This window comes from Mobula hypostoma, chromosome 12 (genome assembly GCF_963921235.1).
Source record: "Mobula hypostoma chromosome 12, sMobHyp1.1, whole genome shotgun sequence".
NCBI classification, from domain to species: domain Eukaryota; kingdom Metazoa; phylum Chordata; class Chondrichthyes; order Myliobatiformes; family Myliobatidae; genus Mobula; species Mobula hypostoma.
In genome coordinates this window covers 104,903,596-104,919,379 of record NC_086108.1, presented here as the reverse complement: position 1 = coordinate 104,919,379, position 15,784 = coordinate 104,903,596, and the positions used below count along the sequence as shown (strand labels likewise).

General features: G+C 42.0%; 1 protein-coding gene across 3 annotated transcripts in view; it reads left to right on the top strand.

The window, feature by feature from the left end:
* adgrl4 (adhesion G protein-coupled receptor L4) overlaps nucleotides 1–15,784 on the top strand; it is a 169,507-nt gene that overhangs the window by 50,534 nt on the left and 103,189 nt on the right. For 2 of the 3 annotated variants that reach the window (XM_063064755.1, XM_063064756.1), the window contains one exon: nucleotides 10,220–10,372. In XM_063064755.1, coding sequence (XP_062920825.1) covers nucleotides 10,220–10,372 — 153 coding nt within the window. The other variant, XM_063064758.1, reaches the window with a different exon arrangement.

Sequence of the window (15,784 nt, the reverse complement as noted above, 5' to 3'; positions counted from 1 at the left end):
TGATATGCACTTTTAATACCTGACATCTGATTACATTTGTCTGATGTGTACTTTGGCGCTGACTACTTTTTAAACATCGCTCTGCCTTTTATATTTCAGTTTGTTTCCTCAGGCCTTTCTACAAAACACCATCTGTTCCACGTTTTTAATTATACTGATGACTTTATTTATTTTAGAGGTACAGTGCGGTACAGGCCCCTCCAGCCCAATGAGCCACATCACCCAGCAACTCACCTATTTAACTCTGGCCTAATCACAGGACAATTTACAATGACCAATTGTCCTACTAACTGGTCCACCTTTCGGCTGTGGGAGGAAAGCAGAGCACCCAGAGGAAACCCACACGCACAAGGGAAGGATGCACGATCTTTCTTTCAGAGGGTGTCAGAACTGAACTTGGAACTCTTGACACCCCAAGCTGTGAAAATGTCACGGTTACTGCTGTGCTACCATTGTGTCCTATTACGAATGTGCCCAGTGTGTTGTTACAGATGAAGAGTGCTGTTGGATTGAACTATCGTTTCAGTGTCACACAGATTGTAATGGGGTGGAGTGTTAGGCCAGGGCCCACCTTGTTTGCTGACCTTTGCCAGTTCCTGTGGGCCCTGCATGCCGATGCACCAGGAAGGTAGAGGTGGTGCAGAGGTAACCTAACCACTCCCACCATCCCCCAGAGTCCCATACCTGGCAGAGAGCCATTCATTCTCATCTCCTCCTCTGGCTGACAGCCTACCTGACTTCCAACACCATCTCCTTCCCTGACGCTGGGTGGAGATGTTCCTTTGAGACTGCATCACCTTGGCCTGTCTCTTCCTCACACTTTTGGACCAGGAATTGGTTTGTTACTTTCATCTGTACCACGGCACAGTGAAAAGCCTGTCTTGCATACCGGGTAACGTAGTGGTTAGCACGAGAGTATTACAGTTCAGGGTATCAGAGTTCGGAGTTCGATTTTAGCCCTGTCTGTAAGGAGTTTATACTCTCTCCCCGTGACCAGATGCTCAGTTACCTTCAATCCATCTGCAACAACAAGCAGGATTTCTCGGTGGCCATCCATTTTAATTCCTCTTCTCATTACCATTCTGACATGGCAGTCCAAGCCTCCTCTACTGCCACAATGAGGCTCTCTCAGGTTGGAAGTGCATCACCTCGTGTTCCATCTGGCCAGACTCTAACCCGATAGCATGAACATCAATTTCTCTGATTTGAAAAAAATTCTATGCCCTCCCACTACTCTTTTTTTCAATTCCACATTCAGAATCCCCTCTTACCTCTTCTCTTCTCCTCACATGTCAATTACCTCCCTTTAGATTCCCCTCCTTTTTCCTTTTCTCCCATGGTCCACTCTCCTCACCTACGAGTTTCCTTCTTGTTCAGACCTTAACCTCTTCCACCAATCACTTCTCCGCTTCTTACATCATCTGTCCTCCCCCACCCACCTATCACCTAGCTTGTACACCTTTCCCTCCCCCTACCTTCTCCCCCCTTCCTTTGCAGTCCTGATGAAGGGTATCAGCCTGAAACGTTGCTATTTATTCCCCTCCATGGATTCTGCCTGACCTGCTGCATTCATCCAGCATTTGATGTGCTTCTTAGCAAAAGTACTATTCGTTTGCAATATGAGTTGTCGGGGAAAGTTTCCTTTATGACTACATTTACCCTGTGCATTCAATAAATATAATAACCACAATTACAATTTTCTGATATATTATTCTTTGAATTTTTTTCACTTACAATAAGTTCTCCGTAAAATTGAAATCACATTGCAATCTGCCTTGAAGTTATTTAGCTTTGCTCCTGTGAGTTAATATTGGGAAAACTCAACCAACATCAAAATATTTGGAATTAACCTGTTACGTGTAGTTCTACATACTTTATTAGGTATGCCTGCATATCTGCTAGTTAACGCAAGTATCTCATTGGCCAATCATTTGGCAGCAACTCAATGTCTAAGAGCATGTAGGCATGGTCAAGAGGTTCAGATGTCATTCAGACCAAAATCAGAACGGGGAAGAAATGTGATCGAAATGACTTTGACCGTGGAAGAATTGTTGGTGCCAGACGCGGTGCTCAAGTCTCAGGGGCGCCAAACCTGGGGTCTACGGACACTTTGGTTAATGGTGCAAACAACAAAAATACATTCAGCTAGCAGCCTTTCCGTAGGCAAAATTGACTTGTTAATGAGAGAGGTCAGAGGAGAACGACCAGATTGATTCAACTGATAGGAAGGCAATAGAGACTCAAATAACCACACATTACAACAGTAATGTGCAGAAGAGCTTCTCTGTACGCACCACACATTGAACCTTGAGAGGATGGGCTACAGCAGCAGAAGTCCACGAACATACACTCAGTGGCCACTTTATAAGGCACAGGAGGTACCCAAGTGTATTTTTCAATGCAGTTAGAAGGAAAAAGGAATCTCAGGGCTATGGGGAAAGAACAGTGGAGGGGAACTAATCAGGTAGATCTTCCAAAGGGCCAGCACAAGATTGATGGACCAAATAGTCACTCCCTGTACTGTTTCATATTCCGATTCTGTGGTAATTCTATTTGAGATAGATGAGGAAAGGAATAGAGTAGCTGGAAATATTAAGTAGTATCTGAAATGTTGCAAATGAATAAAAGTTCAAGGTTTCATTTCCAACTTAGTACTTTGGAACCTGTCTTTCAACCAACCAGTATGGGATGTACTTCGATAAGGTAATGAATTCTCAAGGAACTTTCATGGACAAATTCATCATACCTACAACAGCTCTCAATGGCTGAGTTCATACACTGAACAGAATGATTGCTTTTCAATACAGTTTAATGTAGCTGAAGGTAAAACAGCTTAAGAACACTTTGACCATGGAGGAGGTGTAGCTCCTGACGAAGGGTCTCGGCCTGAAACGTCGACTGCACCTCTTCCTACAGATGCTGCTTGGCCTGCTGTGTTCACCAGCAACTTTGATGCGTGTTGCTTGAACTTCCAGCATCTGCAGAATTCCTGTTGTTTGAGCTCATTCATGTTGGGTTTGTTGTCATTCGCACAAGTGGGTATGTGCACAGCTGTGAAGAAAAACTTACTTGTACCAAAATCACCAGCACATAGTATTAAAGACAATAAGACCATAAAACATAGGAGCAGAATTAAGTCATTCAGCCCATTAGGGCTGCTCTGCCGTTTAATCATGGCTGATTTATTTTCCCTCTCAAACTCCTGCTTTCTCCCATAATCTTTCACACAATCATTAATAAAAAACCTTTTATTTATGACTATATTGATTTACATTTACAATCTATGTAAAACACTTTGAGTTTGTATTTTAATATATAAAAGGGGCTATATAAATAAAGTTGTTATTACTACTGATTATTATTATCATCAGCCTCCACTTTAAATATACTCAATGACTTGGTCACCACAGCCGTCTGTGGCAATGAATTCCATAGATTCACCATTTTTTGGCTAAATAAATTCCTCTCACCTCTGTGCTGAAGGGGAATCCTTCTTTTCTGGGGCTGTACCCTCTACTCCTAGACTCTCTAACTATTGGAAACATTCTCTCGATGTCCACTTTCAATATTTGGTAGATTTAAAAAACATCATCTCCCATTCTTCTAAGCTCCAGCAAGAACTGGCCCAGAACACAAAACGCTTCACATATGTGAACCCTTTCATTCCCGGGATCATTATAGTAAACTTGCCCTGGACCCTCTCCAATTTTTGGCAGCTCAGACCAAATATGTGCCACCCTTTGTATGAAGAAGCTTCCTCTGATGTCCCTTGTAAATCTCTCACCTCTCACCTTAAATCAATGCCTTCTGGTTTGTAGAAAACTCCCTCCCCTGAAACAATGTGTTTTCATCCTGAATATACCTCTGTCAGGTGGTCCCTTAATGTCCTATGTTCCAGGGAATAAAGTCCTAGTGTATGCAGCCTCTCTTTGTAACTCAGGACCCCAAGTCCAGGCAACATTCTGTTAAATCCTCTCATTTTGTGATTCCAGGCAGACAGTTTCTGAGGAGCATTGATAATGGGCTCAACTATCTTGTGAAAATGCTCCCCAGAAGTAGGCAAATCACTTCTGTAGACAAATTTGCGAAAAATAACCATGGTCAAAGACGATGATGGCCCACATCATATGACAAGGAACATAAAGATGATGATGATGATGTCTCTCATGGTTTGTTTACCTCTTTCAGGTCACTCCATAATGCCCTATGTTCCAGGGTATAAAGTACTAGTCTACACAACCTCTCATTGTAACTCAGCACTCCAAGTCCAGGCACATTCTGGTAAAGCCTACTAGTTTTGTGATGGATATTCACTTCCGAGACCTCTTTTTATGTTTTGTAAAGCCTGCATTCTAAACACAGCAGCTGTTATTCATAAAATCACAAACAATTGTAAGAAAACTTCTGACTAACAGCTGTACACACAGTGTGCTGCAGGAATGGAAATAAACAGTCAACATTTCGGGCCAAAACCCTTCATCAGGACCTGATAAAGGGTCTCGGCTTGAAATGTCAACTGTTTATTCTGAAGGAAGCTGCAGAGGGTCGTAAATTTAGTCAGCTCCATCTTGGGTATTAGCCTACGAAGTACCCAGGACATCTTCAAGGAACGGTGTCTCTGAAAGGCAGCGTCCATTATTAAGGACACTCAGCACCCAGGGCATACCCTTTCCCCACTGTTACCATCAGGTAGGAGGTACAGAAGTTTGAAGGCACACACTCAGTGATTAGGGTACAGCTTCATTCCCTCTGCCATCCGATTTCTAAATGGACACTGAACTCATGAACACTACCTCACTTTTTTAATATATATTATTTCTGTTTTTCATTACATATAATCTATTCAATATACATATGCTGTGATTGATTTACTTATTTTTACTTTTTTTCTTCTATATTATGTATTGCATTGAACTGCTGCTGCTAAGTTAACAAATTTCCCGACACATGTTGGTGATAATAAAGCTGATACTGATTCATAGATGCTGCCTGACCTGTTGAGTTCCTCCAGCACATTGTGTGCATTGCTCTAGATTTCCAGAATCTGCAGTCCCTCTTGTGTTTCTGACTAACAGCTGTTTGACTTTTGGTCATAAATGGGAGTCAGTCTTCACTTATTGAAATGTAAATGGAAAGCAGTTATCAGCTTGAAATTAAAACAAGTACTGTCTATACAGCAACTTTGCAAACAAGTTCGGCATATAGCAGATGCTCTGTCTGTAAGAGGTAAGATTCAGTTCACTGCAGCTGGTTGATTGCTGAATAAGTGTGCAGTACAAGACAATGGATTGCTTAATTTGGCTTGTTTCAAACAGATGAGCTGACTCTCAGTTGCTTAGTTCAAGGAAGCTTGCAGACCAGATGGATAGTAATATTTAGCATATCAAATAACGGACGTGTTTATAGTTGGAAGCTTTTATGTGCTTAAGGAAGTTATCTTTACAGCATTAATTGTGAACTATGAATATTGAGCTGAAATCTATTTCTCCAAGATGCTTCTAGACCACTTGTTTAAAAAGGGTATCTGAGAAAATATTATAGACATGTGAAGTCATCCAGGTGGTAAAAATAAGGTGTAAATATAGAGGGCAGGTCAGGCTTATAAAGAGTGGTTGAAGAACATCAAGTGGTGACTAAGGTCCATTCCTCTTGTTTCAATTTCTATGATGGACAATTCATTCATCTGCATGATTGTTATGTCATTAGTTTATAAGAATTGTACCTGTTTGGAAATCCTTTGTGTTCTAGAAATAGTTTGTAATTTGGAATCGTCTTACACATTAGAAATCCTCTGTGAGTTTTAAATGTGTTTCAAGAGAATTGTTTGGAATTAAGTGTTTATTACTGAAAATAAATGAACTATGTTTAAACTGCTTTGTTAGGTGAAAGCATCTTCTCCTTGGTAGGGAGCAGGACCCACCATTCAGATACATAGGTATTGGCAGCTGAAACTTACTGTGGAGGGTAAACAGCGAAGTAAAGTAGTCTTTGAAGATTGGGTAGTTAGAGTATAATCTCCCCTTAGTGGGAGTACTTGTGACTATTTATATCCAATCGTTCAGCAAACCCAATACCATCACAGTTTAATAAGATTTTTCCTATAACAGAGTGACCAAAACTATGCACAACGTTCCAAATGCAGCCTCACCACCATCTTGTTTAGCTGAAACATATGCTGATGCATCTTTCAGTCAGGCTCAAAATTCAAAGTTCAAAGTCAACTTATTCTCAAAGTACGCATACGTCACCATATGCTATCTTGAGATTAATTTTCTTACAGGCATTCACAAGGAAACAAATAAAATTACACCAGAATCAATGAATAACTACATACAAAGACTAGCAAGCAACCAATGAGCAAAAGAAGACAAACTGTGCAAATTTTTAAAAAAAATAACTAAATCAATACATAAATATTACTGAGAGCAAGAGTTGTAGAGTCCTTGAAGGTGTGTCCATAGGTTGTGGATTCTGTTCAGAGTTTTGGTGAGTGAGGTTATCCACACCGGTTCAGGAGCCTGATGGTGAGAGGATAATAACTGTTCTTGAACCTGGTGGTGTGGGACCTAAAGCTCCTCTATCTTCTTCCCGAATACAGCATCGCCTGGATGGTGGGGGTCCTTGATAATTGATGCTCCTTTCTTGTGGCAGTCCTCCCTGTAAATGTGCTTAATGTTGTGGAGTGCTTTAAATGAGATGGACTGGGCTGTACCCACCACGATTTTTAAGTTTTTCTGTATCCAGGCACTGGTGTTTCCACACCAAGCCATGATGCCCCCAGTTAGGGTAATCTCCACTGGGCATCTATAGAAGTTTGTCAGAGCTTTAGATTACATGCTGAATCTAAGAAGGTAGAAGTGCTGTTGTGCCTTCTTTGTAATGGGACTTATGTGCTCCTTCCAGGACGTGGATCCACTCCAATTTGCCTTCTGACGCAGGTTGACAACAGGTTCTACAAACCATGGACATGTAACCAGGAAGAATATAATTGCCTAAAACACCGAATAGGCAGTTGTATTAAAGATAGTGGGGTGGAGATATGTCTCTAACAAAAGAGGTGTAAGGTGCTCTTTCCCTCCGCTAACCTGCAGGTCACCCTTGGGCAAGGTGTAGCACCTCTTAGCCCCCAGAATCAGGGTCACGGGAAGCCACAGGAACAGATGGTGGATGGTCGTATGATCACCTGGTGCAGATCACAAGTCCTGGCTATGCGACCACTGACGCTAGGCAGACAATCTCTGAAGAGTATTGATAACGGCTGGGGTCATCCGTCTTGTAAAGGCAATGGCAAACCACTTCAGTAGAAAAATTTGCCTAGAACAATCATGGGTCATGGATAAAGAAGACAGAAGACCATGATCAGCCACATCATATGATACGGCACGTAATGATGATGATGATTAGAGATGGGTGCTTAAGGGTCAGGATGGGTACAGTGGAAGGAAGGGCCTGTTCCTTTGCTGTATGAGCCTATGGCTCTCTGTTTCTAATTCTTAGTCAGTAAGATAAAAAAAAAGAGGTAAAGAATAACTTATTTACAGAGAAATAAATAAAGATTGGAACATCACATTGCATTAAAGTGAAAATTGAAATACCATGTTTTATCTTGTAAAGCGATGAAATTTTTATCACAGAATGAGAATACTCATATCAAAAATTACTTTTTGCTCATCCAAAATTAGTCAGTTTCTTAGGCAGGAAATAGAATTTTTGATATCTTCAACAATTCAGTTACACTTCACTAATCAATGCTTAGCACTTACAGTGACTTCTGCAAGAATGCTAAGCTTAAAAAAGTTGAAATAAAAACACAAAAAAAACTCGATACAAAATCAGCTTGGTGGTAGGACTCGGAGGGTAGTAGAACAGTCCAGACGAAGGAGCTCAGCCTGAAACGTCAACTGTTTAATCTTCTCCATAGATGCTGCCTGGCCTGCTGAGTTCCTCCAGCATTTTGTGTGTGTTGCTCTGGATTCCAGCATCTGCATTATCTCTAGTGTTATAGTAGTGGAGGGTTGTTTTTCAGAATAGAGGCCTGTGACAGTGGTTGGCCAACAGGATTGTTGTCAAACCGCTGCTGTCTCTTATCTCTGTCAATGATATGAATGACAATGTAGTTTGCATGGTTAGTATCACACAGAGGGGGATCACAGGCAAAGCCCTCCCCACTATTGAGTATATCTACAAACAGTGTTGCCAGGAGAGAGCAGCATCCATGATCAGGGACCCCACCATCCAGACGCTATTCTCTTTTCACTACTACCAAGGTCCCACCCCACCAGGTTCAGGAACAGGTATTACCCTCAACCATCAGGCTCCTGAACCAGCGTGGGCAACTTCACTCACATCAACACTGAACTAACTCCACAACCCACAGACTCACTTTCAAGGACTCTATAGTATTATTTACTTATCTTTCTATTTCAGAATCAGAATCAGAATTAGATTTATTATCACTGGAACATGTCATGAAATTTGTTAACTTAGCGGCAGCAATACAATGCAATACATGATAATACAGAAAACTAAAATAAGTAAATCAATTACGTTAAATATATATATATATATAAAATAGATTAAAAATAGTGCAAAAACAGAAATAATGCAAGTGAGGTAATGTTCATGGGTTCAATGTCCATTTAGGGATCATATGACAGAGGGGAAGAAATTGTTCCTAAATCACTGAGTGTGTACCTTTAGGCTTCTGTACCTCCTTCCTGATGGTAACAATGAGAAGAGGGCATGTCCTGGGTGATAGGGTTCCTTTATAATGGATGCCCCCTTTCTTTGGCACCTTTCCTTGAAGATGTCTTGAGTACTACAGAGGCTAGTATCCAAGATAGAGCTTTCTGTAGCTTCTTTCAGTCCTGTGCAGTTGCCCCCCCCCTCCCCCCCCCCACCATACCAGACGGTGATGAAGCCTGTCAAAATGCTCTCCACGGTACATCTATAAAGATTTTTGAGTGTTTTAGGTGACAAACCAAATCTCTTCAAACGCCTAATGAAATACCAGGTTGTCGCTGTGGCACCACTCAACTAGCTGGCATATCTCAGTCCTGTACGCCTCCTCGTCTTCATCTAAGATTTTGCCAACAATCATTTACTTATTGATCTATTTATTTATTTGTTTGTTTATTTTTATTGCACAAATTATCTTATATTGTACATTTTTTTCAGTCTTTGTTTATGTGTAGTTTTTCACTATTTCTATAGTATTTCATTATTTTCCTGTATATTCCTGTAAATCTCATGGGGATGCATGGTGACATGTATGTACATTGGTAATACATTTGCTTTGGCTTTGACTTTGACGGGTATATGTAACAAGCTGCGGGGGAAATGGTAGAGGTAGGCACAATTACAGCATTCAAAATGCACTTGGATATTGTGATTGTTCAGGAAAGGTGTATTCCCCAACCTGGGGATCACAGACCCCTCGGTTACTGGTAGGGGTCCATGGCATAAGGAAGGTTGGGAACCCCTGATATGGAGGAATATGGGCAAAACAAGCCGGCTGGCATCAATGAGTTGGGACGTTTTTTTTCCATATTGTACAGTGTGTCTGCATGACTATGAATAGAACAAAGAGCATAGTGCAGAACAGTACAGGAACAGGCCTTCTGCCAAACAATTAAATTAAATCTCTTCTGCCTGCAAATGATCCATATCTCTCCATTTCATGCATATTTGTGTTTCTGTCAAAAGCCTGTTAAACACCACCATCATACCTGCTTTAATCAACAACCCTGGCAGCCTATTAAACACCAACATCATACCTGCTTTAATCAACAACCCTGGCAGCCTGTTAAACACCACCATCATATCTGCTTTCGCCAACACCCCTGGTAACCTGTTTCAAACACTCACTATTCTGTGTAAAAAAGATCTTGCCTAACAGATTTCCTTTCAACTTTCTCACCTGGTGTTAAAGCTGTGCTTGTCCTCTGGAATTTGATTCTAAGACATATTTCAGCGACAATAAACCTGATTCTGACTCTGATTCTGCGCTCTCAGACTTTTTTTATCTTCCTCCTGACAAGAGAGGGGAGAAGAGAGAATGATCAGGGTGGCCGGGGTCCCTGATTGTTTTGGCTGCTTTCCTGAGCTGTTTTGAAGTGTAGGTGGTCTGATCTGTGTGACGGATGTTTATACAGAACTGCAGGTTCTTTCTTCTCATTTTTGGCTTTGCTGTGAGGAATTTGTTTTTGTTTTACCTCAGATGACGACGAGTGCCAGAATTCGACGTTAACCTGTGGACAAAATGCGACCTGCAACAACACCTACGGGAGTTTCTACTGTACCTGCATCAGGGGTTACCAGTCCTCAAATCAGAAGAAGGAATTCATCCCAAATGATGGTACTACGTGCCAGGGTAGGCACAGCTGCAGACTCGAGCACACAGGATGTGCTCATGTTCAGATGTGTTGTCTTAAACATTTATGTCTTTACGTCTTTGGGCAAACAGGCTGGCAGAGTGAGTAGCATAACGTTTTACATCGCCAGTGACCCCCAGGTTCAATTTCGCCACAGTGTGTAAGGAGTTGCTATATTCTCCCTCTGGCCATATGGGTTTCCTCCAGGTGCTCCAGTTTCCTCACATGTTCCAAAGACGTACGGGTTCGTAGGTTAGTAGGTCACATGGGGTGTAACTGGGTGGCACGGGTTCATTGGGCTGGAAGGGGCTGTATTTCTAAATATTCTTTTCTGAGGATCATCACCTCATAGTGGTGTAGAAGCTGGGGCATTCCGGAAATCCTGAGAATGATGCCGTCTGGAACTTAGCTTCTGGTAGTGACACCCATGGAGGTAAGGTCAAGGCGGAATTTTCAGACAAAGGGCAATCCAAACAAGACCCCAACAGTGGAGTTGGCAGAAGATGCAGACGGCAGAATAGAATAGAACTTTATTGTCATTGCTCAAGACAATGAAATTGTGGTGCTACTCCAGTTCGTGCAAAGCAGATACTTACAGTGCATGCAGTACAGCTTAATTTAAACAAAAATTCCCATATTTGCATGCAACAAGTGACTTTGATGGTCCATAACACTCAAAGACCATTGGCAAGCCGGGATGTAACATGATTCAGCTGCACAATAGCCCTCAGGTAGAAGCTGTTTTTCAATCTCACTCTCTTGGCCAAGATGTTTCTTTATCTCCTATCAGACAGCAGGAGATTGAACAGTGTCTGGGATAGTCTTTAATGATGTTACAAGTGTACTGTAGGCATTGAGAGATGTAGATTGTCTCCAGGTCCGGTAGTTGAATCCCAGTGATGTGCTGAGCCATCCTAATCACTGGATGGAGTACTCCGTGATCTGTCTTGCTGCAGCGAGAGTACCACACACTCATTCCCTGTGTCAGCATGCTGTCAGTAACACATCGATAAAAGATAGTCAGTGATTTTTGGAGCAGGTTAGCCCTCCTTAAGCACCTCAGGTAGGATTGTTACAAGAATGGTAGTGAGGGTGGAGGAAGGCTGCAGGAGTGAAGGGTCCCCAGTCATTTTGCATTCCGTACCACTCGACCCTGACCCATATCTGTCAAGGGTCGTGTGGAGGCTGCCTGTGCATCAGCCTCCTCACGTTAAACAAAGTCACACACAAGCATTCTCCATTGAGGAAATCTATCAGACTTTGTGGATCCCAGATCAGACTTCACAGCCATCTGAGTACCTGCCAATAGGCAACACCTCAAGAGAATATTTTACATGGTTCGAGTGATCGCACTACTACCACTACTGTACCTTAAAAAAAAGAAGTGATCATTTCTGGAAATTTTCAATGTTATATTTAAGATGATTCCTCATCTTAAACAAGATGAGTGCAAATGCACAGAAGGGGAAACACTGACACCTTGCTGTTTATTCTCCTCCTGAGCTCTCCGTCACATTTCACATCATCTGTGGGCCATTCCGTTCCTTGAAAAATCAAGGAAAAATAACAGCAGATGCAAGAAAGCTGGAACGAAACCAGAGGGTATGATGGAAACACACAACAGGTCAGGCAGCGTTTTATGGGAAGAGAATGAGGGTTGACATCTAAGGTCAATGAACTTCATCCAAATTGAAACATTGCCATTCAAATTCAAGTTCAAGGTCAGTTTATAGTCGTTCAACAGTACACATGTATACCACCAAACAAAACAATGTGCCTCCTGATCAAGGTGCGCAATATAGTACATATAACACACACAACACATAAGGTAATATTACCACAAAACAAATTAACAAATAATGTGTATACATGATACAAGTTAAAAAGTGAGCAGTATAATGCTACTAGCACTTTGTACGTGGTCATTCCAGAATAGTGGCAGAAAGTTCAGTAGTCTTACTGTCTGAAGGAAGAAGCTGTTTCCCATCCTAACAGTTCATCTCCTAATGCTGTGGTACCTCCTGCCTGATGGTAGGGGTCAAAGAGATTGTTTGATGGATGGGAGGGATTCTTGATTGGTATGGGGAGAAAGCAGGAGATTGGGGCTGAGAGGAAAAATGGATCAGCCATGATGAAATGGTGGAGCAAACTCAATGGACCAAATGGCCTAATTCTGCTTTTTTTAAATAATATAATGTAATTTAATTTTAATATAATATAACTTAATATATTTAATACTTAATATGTATTAAATTAAATAAGTTGTGCAAAAAGAGAGCAAAAGTAAGATAAAAAGTAGTGGTGTAGTGTCCATGGGTTCTTTATGCGTGGACATTGGATACATGGGTACAGGCAGAAGAAATAGTTGAGATGTTAAAATAAGGTCCAGTGCCTTTACTTGAAAGGAGACTAAGCGAGTTCTACTTGGAGCCCGGATTGTCTCATGTCTAGCAATGTTCAAAATGCCATTTGCTCTGTTCTCATGATTGCCGGAGAATTGCTTTGGCACGAAGGGAATTCGGCCATGCTCCTTGAGCTTCCTTCCACGCCGCCACTTTTCCTTTTTTTTTATGTAGAACATAGAATAGTACAGCACATTACAGGCCCTTCGGCCCACAATGTTGTGCCAACCCTCAAACCCTGCCTCCCATATAACCCTCCACCTTAAATTCCTCCATATACCTGTCTAGTAGTCTCTTAAACTTTCTCCTCCACTCTCCCCTCCCCTTTCCCCCACAACCTTGAGAGTAAATCAAACGGTCAAATTTCCTCCTTTGAACAGTTTGATCAAAGAGGGTACAGGTGACAGATTTCTTTGAAGTCCAGAAATTATTATTTCTTTTTTCATCAGATGTAATCACAGACCTTAAAGATGATGTGGTTGGAATTGCATTCCATTTGGAAAGTCGAAATCCCCGATGATGTTTGAAATCCACTAGATGCAGAAGTAATAAGAGCCTCAGCAATGAGCATGGACACCGTCACCTTGAGCAGAACCCCACTACATTTATCATTGTCTTTTTAATTCACACACAAACACCTTTCTTTTCTTTAAAGCATGTTTAAGTTTTCATATTATCCAGCTTGCCTCTTAGCCCCTTTGAAATAGTGCAAATCATTTATTCGCTGCACACTTCATATGATTCAACGTTGTTACAAAGATTGGAAATGCCAGGATTTATTAGGGTAATTGATGTTACAGAATTCAATGCTGTGAAATCTCAAATCCCTACTATCCAGCAAAATGGGGGGACTCTCCGTCTCTTGCATTAGCTTTTCCATCCCTTTTCTCCTCTCTGCAGCTTCTCCTTCCCTCTCCAGCTCTTCAGTTTTCTCCCGTGTTACCTCATTCCCATCTCTTCCCTTTCCTTATTTCTCCCTCACCCACTTGGTCCCCTTCTTCCCTCCTATACTTGCTCTCTCTTTCTCACTGTTCCATCTTCTTTTTAATATTTCAAAGCAGACAATCAAATCTTTCAAGGGCTCTACAATTCGTGTTCTCAGTATTATTTATTCAGAGTCATAGAGCACTACAGCACAAAAACAGGCCCTTCGGCCCACCTAGTCCATGCCAGACTACTATTACACCTCATCCCGTTGACCTGCATCTGGACCATAGCCTTCTATACCCCTTTCATCCATGTATTTATTTAAATTTCTCTTAACTGTTGAGATTGAACCCACATCTACCATTTCTGCTGGCAGCTCATTCCACATTCTGGGTGAAGAACTTCCCCTTAAACGTTTCACCTTTCACATTTAACCCATGACCTCTAGTTCTAGTTTTAACATTCATTTCGAGAGGACTAGAATATGAAAGCAAAAATGTAATGTTCAGGCATTATAAGACATCTCACTTGGAGTATTGTGAGCGGTTTTGGGCCCTTTATCAAAGAAAGGATGTGTTGACATTGGAGAGGGTTCAAACGAGGTTCACAAGAATGATTCCGGGTTTGAAAGGCTTCTCACATAAGGAGCATTTGATAGCTCTGGGACTGTACTCACTGGAATTCAGAAGAATGAGGGGTGATCTCATTGAAAGCTATCGAATGTTGAAAAGCCTTGATAGAGTGGATGTGGAGAGATTGTTTCCTATGGTGGGGAGTCTAAGACCAGAGAACGCAACCTCAGAATAGAGTGATGTCCTTTCAGAACATAGATGAAGAGATAAATCTGTGGAATTTGTTGCCATTGGCAGCCATGGAGTCCACCATTGGGTATATTTAAGGCGAAGACAGACTACGGCGGATTGAGCGGACGAGACCAATGGAAGGTCCAACAGTCAAGAAGGCGGTCTCTGCAAGCGTCGTGGAACATGTAGAGCAGGACAAGACACAGAAAATGTCCTGGTCATCCACTGTGCCTAGTCCCATCTCCAGCCGTCTAGACTCTGTCTTGCCACTGGATCCAGATGGGAATTGGGAAGAGAGAGTGAGGCTGACGCTGCGCAACTCTCCCTCACTTAAATCCAAATCACGCGCTAGTCTCGACACCATCATATGGTGTCGAGGTCCTCATCGACGTCATTGATGGACGAACAACATATTTAAGGCAGAGGTTGATAGATTCTTGATTAATCAGGGCATGAAAGGATACAGGAAGCAGGCAGGAGATTGGGACCGAAAGGAAAACGGATCAGCCATGTTGAAATGATGGAGCAGACTCGATGGGCCGAATAGCTTAATTCTGATCCTATATTTTATGGTCTAATCTCATCCAATCTCACTGTAAAAAGCCTGCTGATTTACTCTATTTATACCTTTCATGGTTTTGTATACCTCTATCAAATTTCCCCTCATTCTCAAACATTGCAAGGATTATTCTTTATCTTCTCCTTCACTCTCCACTTCTTCCTCCCTTCTTGTGTGATCTCTCATTCCCCGTCTTTCCTCTCCTCCTTTCCCCATTGCCTGCTTGGTCTACTTTGCCTATCCTGTATCTGCCTCTTTCATTCTCACTGTTCCATCTTTTCTTTAATGTTTCAAAACTGACGGCCAAACTTATTAACTTTCACATGTGTGAATGCATGTCATAAATGCAAGGGACTCCACAGATGCTGGAAATTCAGAATAACACACAAAATTTCTGGAGGAACTCTTCAGTTCGTGGAGCATCCATGGAGAGGAATAAACAGTTGATGTTCTGGGCCAAGACCCTTCAGTGGGGCAGGGAAGGAAGTGGGAAGAAGCCAAATAAAAAGTTGGGGGGAGAAGAAACCGTACAAGATAGAAGGTGATAGGTGAAGCCCGGTGAAGTAGGGAGATGGAGGAGGGGGTATGAAGTGAGAAGCTGGGAGGCGATTGGTGGAAAAAGACTGAAGAAGGAATCTGATTGGAGAGGAGTGGGGACCACAGGAGAAAGAGAAGGAGGAAGGACACCGTGGGGAGCTGATGGGCAGGTGAGGAGAAGAG